This window comes from Chiloscyllium punctatum, chromosome 32 (genome assembly GCF_047496795.1).
Source record: "Chiloscyllium punctatum isolate Juve2018m chromosome 32, sChiPun1.3, whole genome shotgun sequence".
Taxonomy (NCBI): Eukaryota; Metazoa; Chordata; class Chondrichthyes; order Orectolobiformes; family Hemiscylliidae; genus Chiloscyllium; species Chiloscyllium punctatum.
In genome coordinates, this window is record NC_092770.1 from 92,575 (window position 1) to 111,846 (window position 19,272).

Sequence of the window (19,272 nt, forward strand, 5' to 3'; positions counted from 1 at the left end):
CAAGTCTTCTGTTTAATTTTATTCCAAAACAATTTGGTACAACTGAATGTTTTTTGAAGACTTTTTGAAGCCTTTTTGAAGACCAGTTAAAAGTTCAGCTCCAGAATCACCTGCAGGTCAATCCGTACAAGGATGGCAGATTTCTTTCCCTCAAAGGTCTTTGGTGAGTCAGATGAATTTTTCCAACAATCTGACAATGTATTCCTAAATTGTTATTCCTCATTTTTTGAATTATTTAAATTATATCGTACAATATAAATAGCAGTACTACATTAGCATAAAAAATATCCAATAGGGCTTACATTGAAGAAATTAGAAATTTACAAAAATGCCTTGGTTAGTGTGTTTGTAATGGAATGGGTTAAAAGAGGCCATGATCTTTCATATTGTGATGCAAATTTCAATAGAAAGACTGTTGGCTATTAAAGCTCTTGTGTGAAATGCATCTGGGCACAAGCTAGTTAGTTCTTTGCAAAGAGAGTTACTCTAATTCGGAGAGTTTCTGTGAAAAATTGAAAGTGTCAGCAGTTTGTTTGCAACCTGAGGGTGAAGCAGAGACCGAAGTGGGAGAAGGGTGAGGGGGTTTCACTCCTTGATTAACAATGGTGTAATTATCTAGGAGTACTTGGTGCTGATGAGGTGCCAGGAACTAGGAATTAAAATATTCAAATTACATGCTACCTTCATGAAAATAAATCATAATAAGAGGTTAAACAGCACTGAGATTACTACTGATAGAACTTCATGAAACACTTTCTTTGTTTCGGTCACATATTGGACCCTTTCTCTCTGCTCTACCACCACAAATTGGGCTCTCCCATTAGGTTGTCGAGCTTTTGAATTTATACATTTTCCTTGATCAGTCAGGAACTGACAAAACATGCTCTGATGAAGAGTCATCTAGGCTCAAAACCTTAGCTTGTTCTCTCTCCATGGATGCTGTCTGACCCGCTGTGATCATTAGCATTCGTTGTTTTCAGTCATGATTGAGAAGGTGTTGACAGCGATGACAATGGGAAATGAATGGTGAAATCAAAATGATATCATCTGTGCTCCAAAACATTGGATTCTTTCTTGTAAATATAAAAGGAATTGACATCAAAGCTAAATTGAGTCAATAAGCATGGTGCTGGAAAAGCACAGCCAGTCAGGCAGCATCTGAGGAGCAGGAGAGTCGATGTTTTGAACATAAGCTCTTCACCAGGAACGTGATGTCAAAGCTAAACTGACCTGTTAAGCAACTGTAGCTATTGTAAGTATGTGGATTTAAATTTAATTCATATTTAATGACTTTAAATGCCATGCCACCTGTGTCACATATAATCCTGTACATCAATTAACTTTAGCACTAAACAGTACACAGTACCAGTGCAAGCAGAGGCTGTGCAACAGTACAGCCTATTACTTCTTGGCAGGGCACAATGTGGTCACAAGATCCAATCTGAACTCTGCAGGTGAGGCCCATATAAGCCAGCACAAGTCCTCTGTGTCTGCTCCAGGTATACAAGAGCAGCTTTTCAACATCACCTTCTCCCCTATACACACAAACAACTCCCAAGCAGTTTTTATTTGCACACTGCTCATAGCCAAATGATAATAAGGATATTAAAACTGATTTGAGGTCTTACTCACCTGGCCAGTTGCCTAAAGGCCACGCAGAATTAAAATCTATCCCTAAACATAGTCCGATATAGCTTTGTGGCATGCACTGATCAGGCCCATAAAAGTAAAATGTGAACACCTTTATTGTAGACCAAAGTTGTCAACTATGGCATGGAATGCATCAAATTAGATCATCCATTACAACAAATAGAGATGTTCATGCATTATTCATTTCCAAAGGTGTCACATCCTTACTAAAAATAGGGGCATCTAAGCATGATAAAGCCAATTGATCTAATTTACAGTTACAATTGTATGTTCAATGATTGCAGCATCTGCTGTTTCAAAAAAGATGCAAGCAACTCAGAACATAGAAAGGTTGTACAGGTATGGGAGAGACCACAGCATTCATGTAGTTGATCCCAGTGATTGTAATTGTTTCTGATGTCCTATTACTGAACTTTGTATTTTCATTTTATGTGGACATGTTCCCCAACCATTGATGATACGAAGTGTAAAACTGAAAGCATATTGACTGCATAGTTTGCAATACGGGGGCCCTGATTTACTGACATTCAACTCATGAATGCAATCCCATATAGGGTCATATTAATATCAAAAAATGCAACATAAAAGTGCTTCCTTGTACTTGACAATAGTCTGACAGTAGAAAGTAGCCGTTGAGTTTTGACTTGCGTACAAATCAATTGCGAATGGACTCAAAAATAAAATCTCTTCGCAGCCCTTGGACGGTCTCTACATAAAAACATACATTTCTATAAATTTTGAATCAAAGATGTATTGAGGGACTAACAAACATTTGGAATGAGACTGCTATCATCTGCAAATTTCCCTTCAAGCCACCATCCTGACTTGAAAATAAATGCCTTCCCTGCCTAAGGGCATTGAGAGTCTTACCTACAGCCCACAGACTGCAGAGAGTAAAGGCAGCAGCTTACCACCACCTTCAAGGGCAATTAGAGATGGGCAATTAGAGATGCTCAGCTCATGATGCCCCAATCCCACGAATGAACAAAAAAATTCTAAAAAGTTACTTGACTATTTCCTCCAAATGTGCAAGCAAGTTTCTTATCCAGTCGGGATTAAATCAGGAGACTGTGGAATTGTAAACATTACAGCCTTGCTCAAGAAAGGTTGTAAAGATAATCCCAGCAATTACAGACTAATCAGTTTAATTTAAGTGGTGGGAAAAGCTCCTAGAAACAACTACTTGATATTAGTAGCCACATGGAAATAGGAGATTGATTAGGAAGAATCAACATGGATTTCTAAAGGGGAATTTGTGTTGAATTAATATTGAGTTTTTTTGAAAAGATAACAGAAGGGGTCAATGGGGATAATGCTGTTGATGTGGCATACACAGATTTCCTGAAGGCATTTGAGACAGTGCCGTACAAAAGACCTGTGAGCAAAGTTATAGTCATGATATAAAAAGGATAGGAGCAACATGGATATAAAATTGATTGAGTGATTGGAAACAGAGCATAATACTCAATGGATATGGCTGAAAGGAGGTTTGTAATTGATTCCTGGGGTCATAAGACATAGGAGCAGAAATTAGCTCATTCAGTCCATCGGGTCTGCTCTGCCATTCAATCATGGCTGATACGTTTCTCAAACCCATTCTCCTGCTTTCTCCCTGTAACCCTTGATCCCCTTTACAATCAAGAACCTAACCACCTCAGTCTTAAATTTACTCAAAATGACCTGGTCTCTACAGCCTTCTGTGGTAGTGAATTCCATAGATTCATCACTCTCTGGCTGAAGAAGTTTCCCCTTACCTCTGTTCTAAAAGGTCTTCCCTTTACTCTAAGGTTGTGCCCTCAGGTCCTAGTCTCTCGTACCAATGCAAGATCTTGTAACATCCACTCTGTCCAGGCCATTGAGTATACTGTAAGTTTCAATTCGATCCCCCCCTCATCCTTCTAACCTCCATCGAGTATAAACCTAGAGTCCTCAAACATTTCTCATATGTTAAGCAGTTCATTCCTGGGATTATTCTCTTCCGAACACAGTCCAAGGCCAGTACATCCTTCCTGAGATATGGGGCCCAAAACTGCGCACAATATTGGGAACCTTGCTGTTCCTGGTATTTATTAATAATCTGGATCTTGGTGTGCAGGGGACAATTCCAAAGTTTGCAGATGATAAGATGATGGAAGAATTGTAAACTGAGAGGAAGACAGTGTGGAACTCAAAGGAATATTGACAAGTTGGAGTGGGGTGGAGTGGGCAGATTGGTAGCAGATGAAGATCAATGTAGACAACTGGGGGTGAGCACTTTAGCAGGAAGAACATTGAAAGACAGCATAAGAGGTCCAATTCTAAAGGGGCTACAGAAGCTGAGAGATTTGGTGCATAAATGCAGAGATCATTGAAGGCGGCAAACAAATGGACAGCAGTAAATAGAGCATACAAGGTTTTATTAATAGGGGCATAGGCTATTTGAGCAAGGAGGTGATGCTGAACTTGTATAAGATAGGTTAGATCTCATCTGGAATTCTGTGTTCAGTTGTGGGTGCCACATTATAGGAAAACAGTGAACACACTGGAAAGTGCAAAAGCAATTTACAAGAGCAGTTCCAGGAACGAGAAATATCAGTATTAGGACTGATCAAAGAAATTGGGACTGCTTTCCTTGGAGAGAGGTAGTTCAGAGGAGCTTCGAGATCATGGGCGGGCTTGTTTCTGTAAATACTGAGAAGCTGCTCTTGCTCATAAAAGGAACAAGAACAAGAGGGCATTAAAAGTGATGTCCAAAAGAAGCAAGGGTGTTGTGCGAGAAAACTTTTCGCAAAGTGGTTAGGAGATGGAATGCACTGCTTGGAAATGTGATGGAGGCACTTTCAATTGAGGCATTCAAGGGGCATTTGATGATTATTTGGACTGAAGTAGTGTTAAAGGGTATGGACAAATAGCAGGAGAATGGCACTATATAATGACGCTCATTTGAACAGCCAGTGCAGACATGATGGGTGCAACGGCTTCCTTCTGTGATTTTGTAAATATCTTAAGTTTAGAACACTTACATTGACAGACATTAAAATCTCAAATCCATTCATAGCACCAGAGAAAATCATTAAAATCATTATCAGATTATTGTTCAAAAATGTCTTAAGACCATAAGACATAGGAGTGGAAGTAAGGCCATTCGGCCCATCGAGTCCACTCCGCCATTCAATCATGGCTGATGCGCATTTCAGCTCCACTTACCAGCGTTCTCCCCGTAGCCCTTAATTCCTCTAGACAACAAGAACCTATCAATCTCGGCCTTGAAGACATTTAGCGTCCCGGCTTCCACTGCACTCCGTGGCAATGAATTCCACAGGCCCATCACTCTCTGGCTGAAGAAATGTCTCCGCATTTCTGTTCTGAAATGACCCCCTCTAATTCTAAGGCTGTGTCCACAGGTCCTAGTCTCCTCGCCTAACAGAAACAATTTTCTAGCATCCACCTTTTCAAAGCCATGTATTATTTTGTACATCTCTATTAGATCTCCCCTTAATCTTCTAAACTCCAACGAATACAATCCCAGTATCCTCAGCCGTTCCTCATATGCTAGACCTGTCATTCCAGGGATCATCCGTGTGAATCTCCGCTGGACACGTTCCAGTGCCAGTATGTCCTTCCTGAGGTGTGGGGACCAAAACTGGACACAGTACTCCAAATGGGGCCTAACCAGAGCTTTATAAAGTCTTAGTAGTACATCTCTGCTTTTATATTCCAACCCTCTTGAGATAAGAGACAACATTGCATTCGCTTTCTTAATCACAGACTCAACCTGCATGTTGACCTTTAGAGAATCCTCGACTAGCACTCCCAGATCCCTTTGTGCTTTGGCTTTATTAATTTTCTCACCATTTAGAAAGTAGTCCATGCTTTTATTCTTTTTGCCAAAGTGCAAGACCTCGCACTTGCTCACGTTAAATTCCATCAGCCATTTCCTGGACCACTCTCCCAACCTGTCTAGATCCTTCTGTAGCCTCCCCACTTCCTCAGTACTACCTGCCTGTCCACCTAACTTCGTATCATCGGCAAACTTCGCTAGAATGCCCCCGGTTCCCTCATCCAAATCATTAATATATAATGCGAACAGCTGTGGCCCCAGCACCGAACCCTGCGGGACACCGCTCGTCACCGGCTGCCATTCTGAAAAAGAACCTTTTATCCCAACTCTCTGCCTTCTGTTAGACAGCCAATCCTCAATCCATCCCAGCAGCTCACCTCGAATACCATGGGCCCTCACCTTGCTCAGCAGCCTCCCGTGTGGCACCTTATCAAAGGCCTTTTGAAAGTCTAGATAGACCACATCCACTGGGTTTCCCTGGTCTAACCTACTTGTTACCTCTTCAAAAAATTCCAACAGGTTTGTCAGGCATGACCTCCCTTTACTAAATCCATGTTGACTTGTTCTAATCAGACTCTGCTCTTCCAAGAATTTAGAAACCTCATCCTTAATGATGGATTCTAGAATTTTACCAACAACCGAGGTTAAGCTGATTGGCCTATAATTTTCCATCTTTTGTCTTGATCCTTTCTTGAACAAGGGGGTTACTACAGCCATCTTCCAATCATCTGGGACCTTTCCTGACTCCAGTGACTCTTGAAAGATCTCAACCAATGCCTCTGCTATTTCCTCAGCAACCTCTCTCAGAACATCGGGGCCAGGAGATTTATCAATTTTAAGACTTTTTAACTTTTCTAGCACTATCTCTTTCGTAATGGCAACCATACTCAACTCAGCCCCGTGACACCCTTTAATTTTTGGGATATTACTCATGTCTTCCACTGTGAAAACTGACGCAAAGTACTTGTTAAGTTCTCCTGCTATTTCCTTATCTCCCATCACTAGACTTCCTGCATCAGTTTGAAGTGGCCCAATGTCTACTTTTGCCTGTCGTTTGTTTCTTATGTACTGAAAGAAACTTTTACTATTATTTCTAATATTACTGGCTAGCCTACCTTCATATTTGATCCTCTCATTTCTTATTACATTCTTTGTTATCCTCTGTTTGCTTTTGTATCCTTCCCAATCTTCTGATTTCCCACTGTTCTTAGCCACTTTATAGGATCTCTCTTTTTCTTTAATACATTTCCTGACTTCCTTTGTCAGCCAAGGTTGTCTAATCCCTCCCCGGTTAATCTTTCTTTTCTTGGGAATGAACCTCTGTACAGTGTCCTCAATTATACCTACAAACTCCTGCCATTTTTGCTCTACTGTCTTCCCGGTTAGCCTCTGCTTCCAGTCTATTTTAGTCAGTTCCTCTCTCATGCCCTCATAATTACCTTTATTCAACTGTAACACCATTACATCAGATTTTGCCTTCTCCCTTTCAAACTCCAGACTGAACTCTACCATATTATGGTCGCTACTTCCTAAGGGTTACCTTACTTTAAGATCTTTTATAGAGTCTGGTTCATTGCAAAGCACTAGGTCCAGAATAGCCTGCTCTCTTGTGGGCTCCATGACAAGCTGTTCCAAAAAGTCTTGTTTACTCATTGTGGATAGCTAGTGTATTGAGAGAGTTTCTGTGCTTGAACTTATTGGAATTGAAATAATGTAATTGATAAGATACATAAATTCATATTATACATACACAGACATATATGGTTAAAAGCGTTATACTCTCAAGCACTCAGAGACTAAAGAAATACTTTAGATAGGAGGAGATTATTTTAAAACATTGATAGGAAGATAACTTAAAAGCATCCACAACAATCTACACACCATACCTGCTAATGCCCACTCGCCAGAGCTGTGAGAATGTCCACTATAATACAGTATGTAGGTATCATGTCTGGGTCCATCTGAAGTATGCAAGTCAAGAAATGCCTTTACTTTGGATTGAAGAGTGTCAAAAGAAAAGCCACTGGTGGAATAGTCACAACCATAAGTCTCTATCATGTGATAGGCAAAAAATCGTTGGATAGAACTTAACATGGCTGTAGACCTTAGGTTCAATTCTTGCACATGCTCGGGAGGGAGGAGCGTTGGCTGACCATCAGGACTACAAATAAAAAAAAACAAACAATTAAAATGAATTCTAAATTACAAAAATAAATATTTAGCTGCTGTAATCCATCTTTTACATATTTTTCAAAATTTGATTGTGCTACTGAATTCATTTAAGTCATTTTATAGTTGATCCTTTGCATGATAGTTAAATTTGAAAATTCTGCTACACATGGTAATATATCATATTAACTGTGTATCTCTTTAGAGCAACTTTGTTGGCTCCACCATATTTGCAGGAAAACAGTCGCATACCACAGAGTTCTTGGGGAGTCAAGATAGCTCAAGGCAAAGGACCAGCAAGTGTTGAGAGCTCTACTGCAAAAGGTGACTGCAAGCAAGACATGAAGTATTTTTGCACGAGACACACTAGCTGTTGATAAAGAAAAACGGGCCGATGCAATCCATCAAGACAATATCTTTCTCAGATTTGTCTCTTCAACTAATAGTGCAATGGGACAGAGTAGATTATTGCACATTTGGTTAGGATGGAAGAGGGCTACATTTTTCCTTTTCCATCTTCATCAGTCTCCAGAAGACCAGGAATTGAAAAGTTGCATGAGATGACTGAGTATGGAAAAAGAAAGTGTCATCACAGGAGATATAAATTGAAGATGAGAAATTAATGAATTTACAAGTAACTATTAGAAAACTTTAAGTTATGGTAGGCCATGTGGAATACCCATTCTGTGGCGCATGGAGTTCTATAGACAACTGATGTGACCTAAACAAATATATATGCAATCACTGTGCTGCATCCATGAACTGAGGGGTACTTGGATAGCACATTCACAGTGGAGTGGTCACACACCATAGATCAAGGGCATGTGTGTAGATAGGGAAGGGAAGACAGCCAGACAGTTTGGGAGAATCAGGCAGATAGTACAGGAGCCCTGAGATCCTGCTCAAGAATCGTATGGGAGACTGATGAAGGCAATGATTCCTCAGAACAGTGCAATAAGCAGCAGGTCCGTGGCACCACGGGTACACGAGACACATACAAGAGAGGAAGAGTGAAAGAATAGTCGCTCGGAGGATTAATTAATTAGGGACACCTAGAGGTGTTGCTATAGCTGCAGAAGTGACTGTTGGATGGTTTGTTGTCTCTCTGGTGCTCAGTTCAAAAACATGACAGGATATTCTGTGGCTGCAGCAGATCCTGCTGCGAGTTGGTGATTTTTTTTTTAGATTAGATTAGATTAGATTAGATTACTTACAGTGTGGAAACAGGCCCTTCGGCCCAACAAGTCCACACCGCCCCGCCGAAGCGTAACCCACCCATACCCCTACATCTACCCCTTACCGAACACTACGGGCAATTTAGGATGGACAATTCACCTGACATGCACATCTTTTGGAGTGTGGGAGGAAACCGGAGCACCCGGAGGAAACCCACGCAGACACGGGGAGAACGTGCAAACTCCACACAGTCAGTCGCCTGAGGCGGGAATTGAACCCGGGTCTCCGGCGCTGTGAGGCAGCAGTGCTAACCACTGTGCCACCGTGCCGCCCACACTGTCTGAAGACTTTGTCTGAAGTCTTGCTTCATAATGGTAGGAAAGGGACTCCTCCAGTCAGAATTTAGGGAGCTAGGTAGGAAATAGCAAGCAGGACCTCAAAATTGATCATTTGCAATGACTCTTGTTACCATATGTTAATGAATATAGAAATAGAAGGATGAAACAAATGGATGAATGACAGGAAAGATGATGCAGATGAAGGGCTTTAAATTTCAGGGGAGGTTGTGGGGGAAATGGTACCTGTATAATCCAGACAGGTTGCACCTGAACAGAGCTGGAACTGAGTTTCTTGTGAGGTGTTTTGCTAGTGTTAGTTGTTGTAAATTAAATCTACAATGGTGTGGAAACCAGGAGAGAATATTTGAGAACAATGCCTGAACATATTGAGGGAAAGAGACAGCATTTGAACAGAGAATAAAAGTTAACAAGTAGCTTCATAAAGAAATTAAACATGCTAAATCAGTATTACATTGCATGTATATAAACAGGATTGGAGAGTTACAATCGCAGACTGTCATGTAGAATTATGATTTTGCAGTGAAAACAGAAACCTGGCTGAACAAAATGACAACAGGATGGTGTTCTGAGAGTAGTGACTCATTGAGAGATTCTTTACTGCACAGGATTGTAGAGACTGGATCAGTAAGGATGACATAAACAATTTTTTTTAAATCAGTAAGGGAATCTCAGGTTATGGGGAAAGGCAGGACAGTGGAGTTCAGGACTACCATAGCCATGATCTCGTTGAATAGTAGAGCAGACCTGATGGAATGGCTCCCTTCTGCTCCTATGCCTTAAGCACATAAGTCGTATTAGATTATGGTCAGTAGAATTTCCGATAGCAATACATGCCGTATCCAACAAGAAAGGAGGACTGACAGAATGGTTCTTGGAAATGAGGTGGATTAGGGGTGCATTTAGAGCACAGTGATCGTTGTATAGGATGACAGTAATGAAGGACAATTCATACGAAGAGTAATTAACTAACTAATTTCAATGAGGTAAGAACAGAGTTAGGCCAGATAGATTGGAACCAAAGGAAAAACTGTAGCTGAACAATACAGTATCTTCAAAGTAGTGGTTTGGATACAATCAAGGTACATTCCCTCAAAAGGGAAAGGTGAGGCTAATAAATCTAGAGTTCCATGATAAAAGAGGAGATTGAAATTAAGATAAAGAAGAAAAAGTGTGCTTATGATAGGTATCATGTAGAAAATACAACTAAAAACCAAAATGTATAGAAGGAAGGTGTGAAAGTGAGAGAAGCAAGAAAGATTATGAAAAACACTAGTAGTTGATAAAGGAAAAGCTCAAAGTCTTCTATAGACACATCATTAGTAAATGGGCGATAAGAGAAGGGATGTTACAATTAGTCATGAAGAAGAAGATTTACACAAGGAGGAAGGAATATAGCTGAGTTTTTCAGCAAATATCTTCACCATGGATGTTACCCAGGCTATCCCGACAAAGAATAAAACAAAGTCACTCGAGAGCGGTTCATTAATAAGGTGGGATACTAGATACGGTGTTGGTATTTAAGAATTGACAAGGCCCAGATGAGATGCATCCAAGAATATTGAAGTGAGTGAGTGAAAATTGCAGAGGCACTGGCCATAATTTTTCAGTCATCCATGCCTTGGAAGTTGCAAAGATAAGCTAATCAATTACTGGCTAGTCAGTTTAACTTTGGTAGTGGGAAAACTTCTAAAACAATCCTTTGGATTGGAATTAGAAGCCACATGGACTGATATGGAATACTTATAGACAGCCAGCATGATTCCTAAAAGGAATATCATATTTAACTAACTTGCAGATTTTTGAAGTAACAGAAGGCTGATGATGTTAATGCTGTTGATGAGGTCTACATGGACTTCTAAAAGGCATTCCATACAGTGCCATACACAGCAAATCTGAGGGAAAAGTTGCAGGTCATGGAATAAAAGGGACATTAGAAAAATGGATACAAAATTGACTGAGTGACAGTTAATAGAGAATAATGGTGAAGGATATTTTTCATTTTGATATAGTTGTGTGTTCCAGTTCTCCTGCGGTCAGTATTGGAACTCTTGCTTTTCCTGATGTTTTTTGATTAATACTCTAGCTCTCAGAGTGTAGGAGAAAATTTCAAATGATGATGCAAATTTAGAAGCATTGTGAACTTTGAGGAGGACAATGAATAACGTTGTAGAGTCACAGAGGTCTACCAACAGATGCTGAAACTGTATAAGAGCATTGGTTGGTCCATGGCTAGTAAATTGTGTGCAGTTCTGGAATCCTCACTATAGGAGGGATGTGACAGCATTGGAGGTAATGCAGAGATGATTCACTGGAATGTAGCCTGGGCTGGAGAGTTTCTACACTAAGGAGATATTGAACAGATTGTGGTTGTTTCCTTTAGATCAGATCAGATTGAGATGCATAAAATTATGAGGGGCATAGATAATGTAGTCAGGAAGAAACTTTTCTCCTCGGTGGGGGAATCATTGTCCAGAAGCATAGATTTAAGGTAAGGAGAAGGAGACTTAGAGGGGATGTGAGGAAATACTTTTTCACTGAGACAATGGTAGAAATCTGGAACTCACTGCCTGTAAGGGTAATAGAGGCAGAATCCCTCAAAACATTTTAGAAATATTCAGATGTGCACTTGCAATGCCAAAGCATACAAGGTTATGGGTCAAGCCCTGGAAAACAGGATTAGAATAGTTAGGTAGTTGTTTTCGACCAGTATGGATGTGATTAGCTGCAAGAGTGTACATGCACACCAAGGTCCCTCTTTAAACTTCACTAATGTCAATTCCCTTTGATGGGGACAAGTGTAAAGTGATACATTTTGTCGGAAAGAACACAGCAAGTCAGTATGGAATTAAATGTACTACGCTAAAGGGTGTGCAGGAACAGGGAGACTTTGGTGTATTTGTGCATAAGTTGTTACAAGGTGGCAAGACAGATAGAGAAAACAGTTAATAAAGCCTAAAGTATCCTAGACTTGCCTAATAGGTGAACAGAATACAAAAGCAGTAGAATTATATACAGTCTGCTAGATTTCAGCTGGAATATTATGAACATTAATGGGTGTGACATTTTAGGAAGAAGTGAATGCATTAGAGAGGTTTAGGAAAATGGTCCCAGAATGAGAAATTTCAGTTTAGACTAGATTTCCTACAATGTGGAAACAGACCATTTGGCCCAAAACGTCCATACCGACCCTTCGAAGAGTAACCCACCCAGATCCATTTCCCTCTGACTAATGCACCTAACACTATGGGCAATTTAGCATGGCCAATCCATCTGACCTGCACATCTTTGGATCGTGGGAGGAAACTGGAGCACCCGGAGGAAACTCACGCAGACACGGGGAGAATGTGCAAACTCCACATAGACAGTCACGTGAGGCTGGAATTGAACCTGGGTCCCTGGTGCTCAGAGGCAGCAGTGCTAACAACTGAGCCACCGTGCATAATTAAGACAGATTGGGGAAGTTGGGAGTATTTCACTCGGAAAGAAGCTAAAGAGGAGATCTTACTGAAGATTTCAACATGAGGACTCTGGACAGAGTGGCTAGGGGGACAGACTGGAGACATTATTCCTGCTTGTCAAAGGATCTAGAACAATAGGGCACAGATCTAAAGTAATTTGCAGAAGTAGTAATCAAGATTTGAGAAAAAACATTTTTCAGACAGAGTGTGGGTCAGGTGTGGAATGCATTGCTTGGATGTGTACTGGGCAGTTCTAATCAAGGCATTTAAGAGGGCATTAGATGATATTTAAATAAAATAGTATGCAGGAGCACATAAAAAGTTCGGAAGAATGGCACCAAATAAATAATTTTCATTCAAAGATTCACTGCAAATTAGGTCAGCTAAATGGCTTTCATTTGCACCATAACAATTCTGTATACAGCAAAAGTATACATATGAAGATATCAAATCCATTGGGGATAGGGTATGACACACAATAGCTTATGTAAATAGAAAAACATTGATGATCACTCATTTCAGCTTAGCCAACACCCGATGTCTCATTTTAGTTTAGACCACTTTCTTACCCAGTTAGTTTACATCATATTGTATTTCCATTTTTTAAAAATATAGTCATAGAATCATACAGCACGGAAACAGACCCTTCGGACCAACTCGTCCATGCCAACCAAGTTTCCCTAACTAAACTAATCTCATTTGTTTGCATTTGACTCATATCCCTCTAAACATTTCCTATTCATACACCTGTCTAAATGTTCTTTTAAATGTTGGTACTGTACTTGCATCTACCACTTCCTCTGGCTGTTCATTCCACACACGAACCACACTGCATGACAAAGTTGTTTTGCAGGTCCCCTTTAAATCTTTCTCCTCTGACCTTAAAAATATGTCCACTTGTTTTGAACTCCCCCCACCCAGGAAAAAGACCTTTGCTAGTCACCTTATCTGTACTGCTCATGATTTTATAAACCACTGAAAGGTCACCTCTCAACCTCCGTGCTCCAGTGATAAGAATTCCAGCCTGTTAAGCCTCTCCTTATAACTAAAACCTTCCATTCCCGGCAATACCCTGGTAAATCTTTTCTGAACCATAAGATATAGGAATGGAAGTAATGCCAAATGGCCCATTTAATCATTTCTGATGGACATTGCAACACAACATACCTGCACTCTCCCTGTAGCCCTTAATTCCTTGTGAGATCAGAACCCTCTTCAATTTAATAATATCCTTCCTATTGCAGAGTGACCAGAACTGTCCACAGTGCTCCAGAAGAGGCTTCACCAACGCCCTGTACACCCATGCTCTGAGCAATGAAAGCAAGCATGCTAACCACCCTGTCTGCCTGCGACACAACTTTCAAAGAACTGTGTACCTGAACCCCTAGGTCTCTTTGTTCCATAACACAACCCAGGGACCTTCCATTAATTCTATAAGTCTTGCCTTTGCTCATTTTGTACCAAAATCAATCTCACATTTATCCACATTAAACTCCACCTGCCACTCCTCAGCCCATTAGCCCAACTGATAAAAATCCCTTTGTAATTTTAGATAACCTTCTTCATTGTCCCCTATACCACCAATTCTGGTGTGATCTGTAAATTTACTAACCGTACTTCCTAAATTCTCATCCAAATCATTTATATAAATGACAAACAATAGTGGACCCAATCCCTGCTGAACACTGCTGGTGACAGGCATCCAGTCCAAAAAACAATCCTTCACCACCATCCTCTGTCTCCTACCATCAAACTAATTTTGTATCCAATTAGCAAGCTCTCCCTGAATTCCATGTGATCTAAGTTTATCAATCAGTCTACCATGTGGAACCTTGTCAAAGGCTTTACTAAAGTCCATGTAGACAACATCTACCTCAATCGTTTTGGCTCCATCTAGTCAGAAGAAAGGACATTTGGCATTTTCTGGAGGGCACAGGTCACAATAACAGACAAAACTCTGACAGTTATGTTAATTAAGGAGAGTGAAGTCTCAAATAAAAACAGAAAATATTGGAAATACTCAGCAGATCAGTTATATGCAGAGAAAGAGTTATCATTTCAGGTCAATTATTTTTCATCAATGTTTCAAAGGTGGAAACAAAATACTCAATCCATAACATGTCAATTTTGATAAATAGTTAAGAAAATGATATGGATGTTTAAATGCTACACACTATAATAAGGTAACAGCTATTTGGAAAAGTAGTGCAGAGAGAGAAGAATTACGATTACAAGTTTACAAACAGTAAATGCATTGATCCTGTTAGAATAAATGTCTGCTGCAATTGCAGTTCTTTACACAGAAAGATACCTGCAGTAATTTGTCGGAATTACAATGGCATAGCCTACGCATGTTCCTCCTAAGCAGCTACCCAATTCATGGAAAAGACCATGAGCTAAGGATTCCAATGGCAAAACAATGAGGAACACACTCATGAACGATCCATTCATTGGCTGCAGAAAATAAAAAGATAAATATTTCATCTTAGATGCCAGGATATTTGTAATGAGCAAGGTTAAAAGAAAGTTAGCCATTAATATCATAAATCACAAGATATTAAATAAAAATCAATTACAATTCACTATAATTCAGTACTTGTTCCCTGATCTTTGTAGCAGCAATACAAATGCCTTTGGAAACCTTAAAATGAGAAACTGATCAGCCATGATTGAATCGCAGGGCAGACTCGATGGGCTGAATGGCCTAATTTTTGCTCCTACGTCTTATGATCTTAATTAGGTTTTTGGGTATGTCCATCACCCTCCCAGAAATTCCCCAGCCCACCACTTGTGTCTCTGGTATCCCAAGTGATGGTCTATTCATCTATCACTGCAGGATGGCACCTGGCCATTATACCAATTCTTTTTTGACTACAGGAAGGTAGGCTGCTACAGCAATAAAACTGTGGTGCTAATGGACAATAATATGAAAGCCACATTTGTTATCTTAGCTCAATTAGCTGTTTTTTTAGAAAACAAATGAAAGCAGAAGAAACACACAACAGTGACACACTAAAGGTTGTGCCACTGATATTGCAAACTTTAGAATTCATTTTAAAAAAATTTTATGTCAAAATGTATTTGCTTTCGAGAAATACGTAAAAAAAATCATGGAGTGATCATTGTTGTTGAAATATTATCACACAAACTGTTTTATTTAAATTTGGCGTTCAACTCAATAAAAGATGCAATTAAAATGTTCATAAAAATATTTTCATAATTTATGACAACAAAATATTCATGAAAACATTTAAACCTTATTTAAAATACTTTCTTAAATTTAGTATCTTAAGCCAGAAATAAATTCAAGTTTTGTTTTGCAAACTTAATTAAATAAGTTTGCTTACCAAAATTTTATGTCAAAACAGTTCACAAAAGCACTTTGTGTTTCAGTTTTCATTTGAACAGAAGAACAATTTGAATTAATTGGTCAGGAGAAAATTGGATTTTAAAAAATTAATTGCATTCCAAGAATGATGAATAAAAATTACATATGTTAGATTAATTCTGATTCTTTCAAATTTTTCAAAAATTATTCTGATACAAAACCACTAAGGTGTGGATTTGTACACCTTTATTATAGGACATCTGAAGAGTGGCAGCTCGGAAGTGTCAAATCCTCACGGCCTGCCTTGTTTTCTTGCTCAAACAATCCCTGGTGAAATATTGTTCCATCTTATTTTTATCAATTTTCCTGCTTTTCCTCAGGACCAGGAGATAGAAACATCTTAATTTCCTGCTATCTGGTGTTTCAGCACAAAAGTGCAAACTAATCCACTGTTTTCACTATGTCAGTGATCAGTAAATCATGCAACATTTACAAAGTTGAAGAATGTGGTGCTCAAAGAGCACAGCCGGTCAGGCAACATCCAAGGAGCAGAAGAATCGACATTTCAGGAATAAGCCCGCTTATGCCTGAAAAGTCAATTCTCATGCTCCTCAGATGCTGACTGACCAGCTGTGCATTTCCAGCACCACATTGTTCGATCTGATCTCCAGCATCTGCAGTCCTCACTTTCCCCAACTTTTATAAAGTGAAAAGGTGATTACACATTTGAACAGAGAACTTTGAAATGCACCAGAGGTGAGTGGATTGGTGAATAGAGGGTCAAGGAAGGTCAGCAGGTAGTGTGCTGAAACTAGGTAAAGCTGATGCAGATATTGCACCTTAAAAAAGAATATGACTGATTGTTTGACAGTTGTAACTTTAATGGCAACTGATATTTTTATTACTTTTGTAGATGTCATGTTCATCACCAATTTTTTTAAAAAATAGCTTTCCTGTTTATTTTAATCTTTTGATTTCCTGTCGATATGTGACTTTTTGATCAACTCTTCCTCAGTTCTACCAATAGCATGTCATTTGGCTTCTAGGACTTCAAAAATAGTCAACGCACCTGTTGCTTCTCCACCTCAGTGAACAAATAACTCACTTACAGACATTTATGACTTTGTTGAAAACTAATTAATAAAACAAAATTATTTATTTAGGTACAAGAATGCACCTAAAAGATTTAAACACCCAGCTCCTAAAGAGATCTTATGCAGTGTATTTTTAAAATATAATTAAGATAAAAGATCTTAATGCACATTCAAGTATGCTTATTTCTACAATAGGATCTCTTAAAAAAAATAAAAACGTTTCAGAGCACTCTATGCTCTTTTCAAGTTAACTATAACAGGCTCCTGGTTTTAATCATAACCTTTCTTTGAAAAGCAATTCTAAGTAATTATGACTTTATAGATATATGCACAAGTTCACATAAAAATATATCTATGGCTCAAACTGTTAAATATTTATGGAAAGTACCCAGTAAACATTTGTAACTTAGTAAATCATTGGTCATGACCAAATTAATGGTAATTTCAAATATTATAACACATACCTGCCAAGAGACTGCACCCAGAATTGCCGTGGAAAATAGGCTGAAAAAGACTAACCGCTCAGAAATCAAGCAAAAATGACGCATTCCTTTGGATGCCATTACACAGTCCAGACTCTTATTATCTATCCTATGAGTATAGTAGATTTTTTGACAGTCATTGAGCTTTGTATGAAAACCCCAGAAAGTTATGAGAAAAATTATATGGCAGATCAACCAGAAGATCCCAAAGATAGAAAATCCTGGTATCAGGAAATACCAACGGTCTAAGTTATTTAACTTTAATGCAGCAAGAATGAAAAATATCAGCTCAACAGCTGCTACAGGAAGAATGGAAATTCGTCTACATAGTGTCCGGCCATACAGGTAAGGTTTCCACCGTTCAGTAACAGATAAGCCACTAAAATAAAGATCCAGTAAGGGGTCACAAATTAGGCGGCTGAAATAACAAGCCAAGGCAAAGGGGTTAGTGCTAATTTTTAAAGATGGAAAAAACAACAGGGATGTAATCACTGCAAAGATTATCAAGTTTGGAACTGCCAGGAAGGATTTCATCCGTAAATCAACAATCAACATTGACAAAGCAAAAACAAGTAAAACAACACTCAAGCAGTTGGGCATCAACATGGCAGTGCTGGCTATAGCAAATCCAACCAGCTCTAGACATTCTGCAGATGTTAAAAGGGCAGGTTGGTGTCGGACACATCCACACATTCGCTCCACTAATGACCACAAAATCCTAACCAAAATGCTGGTCAATAGTAAATATTTGGTGGCTTCTTCTTTTGCATCAGTTTTAAATTTAGAGTTATCTATAAAACAGAGGAGACCAAGTAAAAATCCAAACCAGAGATGAGACAGACTCAAACTTGCTGCTTCCATGGAGAAGTAATAGTACAATATACTAGCAATGCCCAGCACAAAAAGTCCCAGTATAAATATCACAAGCAATAATATATTTTCTGTTTTCTCCCATCGGACGTATAGGCCCATACAAATTGCCACCAGCAAACTTATATTTGCCAGATAGCCAAGATATCGAATTGAGGAGTGCATATTTGCTTCTCTGTTGAGTTCCTCCAGTTTAGTCATTACTGCATAAAGACAGTGGCTCACACAATAACGCAGTGATTTACACATGTAATATGATTGAAAAGGCTTTGACAGCACTTCTGGTGATTCTGCACAGTGCAGATGCTGATGATCTTCTAAGGCGCCATTCGTCACTGTAGAACCAAGCTCACACAAGTGGGAAGTCCTATTAAAAAAACACAGTTCAATGACTATATGCAGAGAGTGGATATGTGTAGGATCAAAATGCTGAAGCAAAACTTGCACCATTAACAGGAAACTCTTAAATGACAACTGAACTCTGTATGATTACTTTCAAATATCCATCATTAATTTACTCGGAGTGAATTCTTTCAATTTGAAATTGAAATGGTTGTTTGACCTTCTGCATTTTGTGGAATTATACATTTTACATAAAATTAATCCTCAAGTTTATTTTGTCATGCGATAGGATATTTTGGACAGCAGCATCGTTCCTACTTATTCAATTCATATTTCAACTTAACAGATGTAAAGTTAGGAATTGTAACAATGAATTAGTTTGGACAGAAGAGTGACGATACAAAAACGTACAAAGTTGGAGTCAATGACACAGCAATATCAAGATTTTTTAAAATCTAGCAATTTTCAGAAATTTTTAATTCTCTCAAAAAGGATAATTAATAGACAACAGTCATATTTGACTC

The 19,272-nt window shown here is 39.0% G+C and overlaps 1 protein-coding gene across 14 annotated transcripts in view; it reads right to left on the reverse strand.

Moving 5' to 3' along the window:
- Positions 1–19,272, reverse strand: part of LOC140457818 (transmembrane protein 168-like) — a 44,991-nt gene that overhangs the window by 15,401 nt on the left and 10,318 nt on the right. For all 14 annotated transcript variants that reach the window (XM_072551436.1, XM_072551450.1, XM_072551449.1 and 11 more), the window contains 3 exons: positions 17,519–18,773; positions 14,944–15,086; positions 7,357–7,631 (listed from right to left, as the gene is read on the reverse strand). In XM_072551436.1, coding sequence (XP_072407537.1) covers positions 7,357–7,631; positions 14,944–15,086; positions 17,519–18,773 — 1,673 coding nt within the window. The remainder of the gene's footprint in view (positions 1–7,356; positions 7,632–14,943; positions 15,087–17,518; positions 18,774–19,272) is intronic.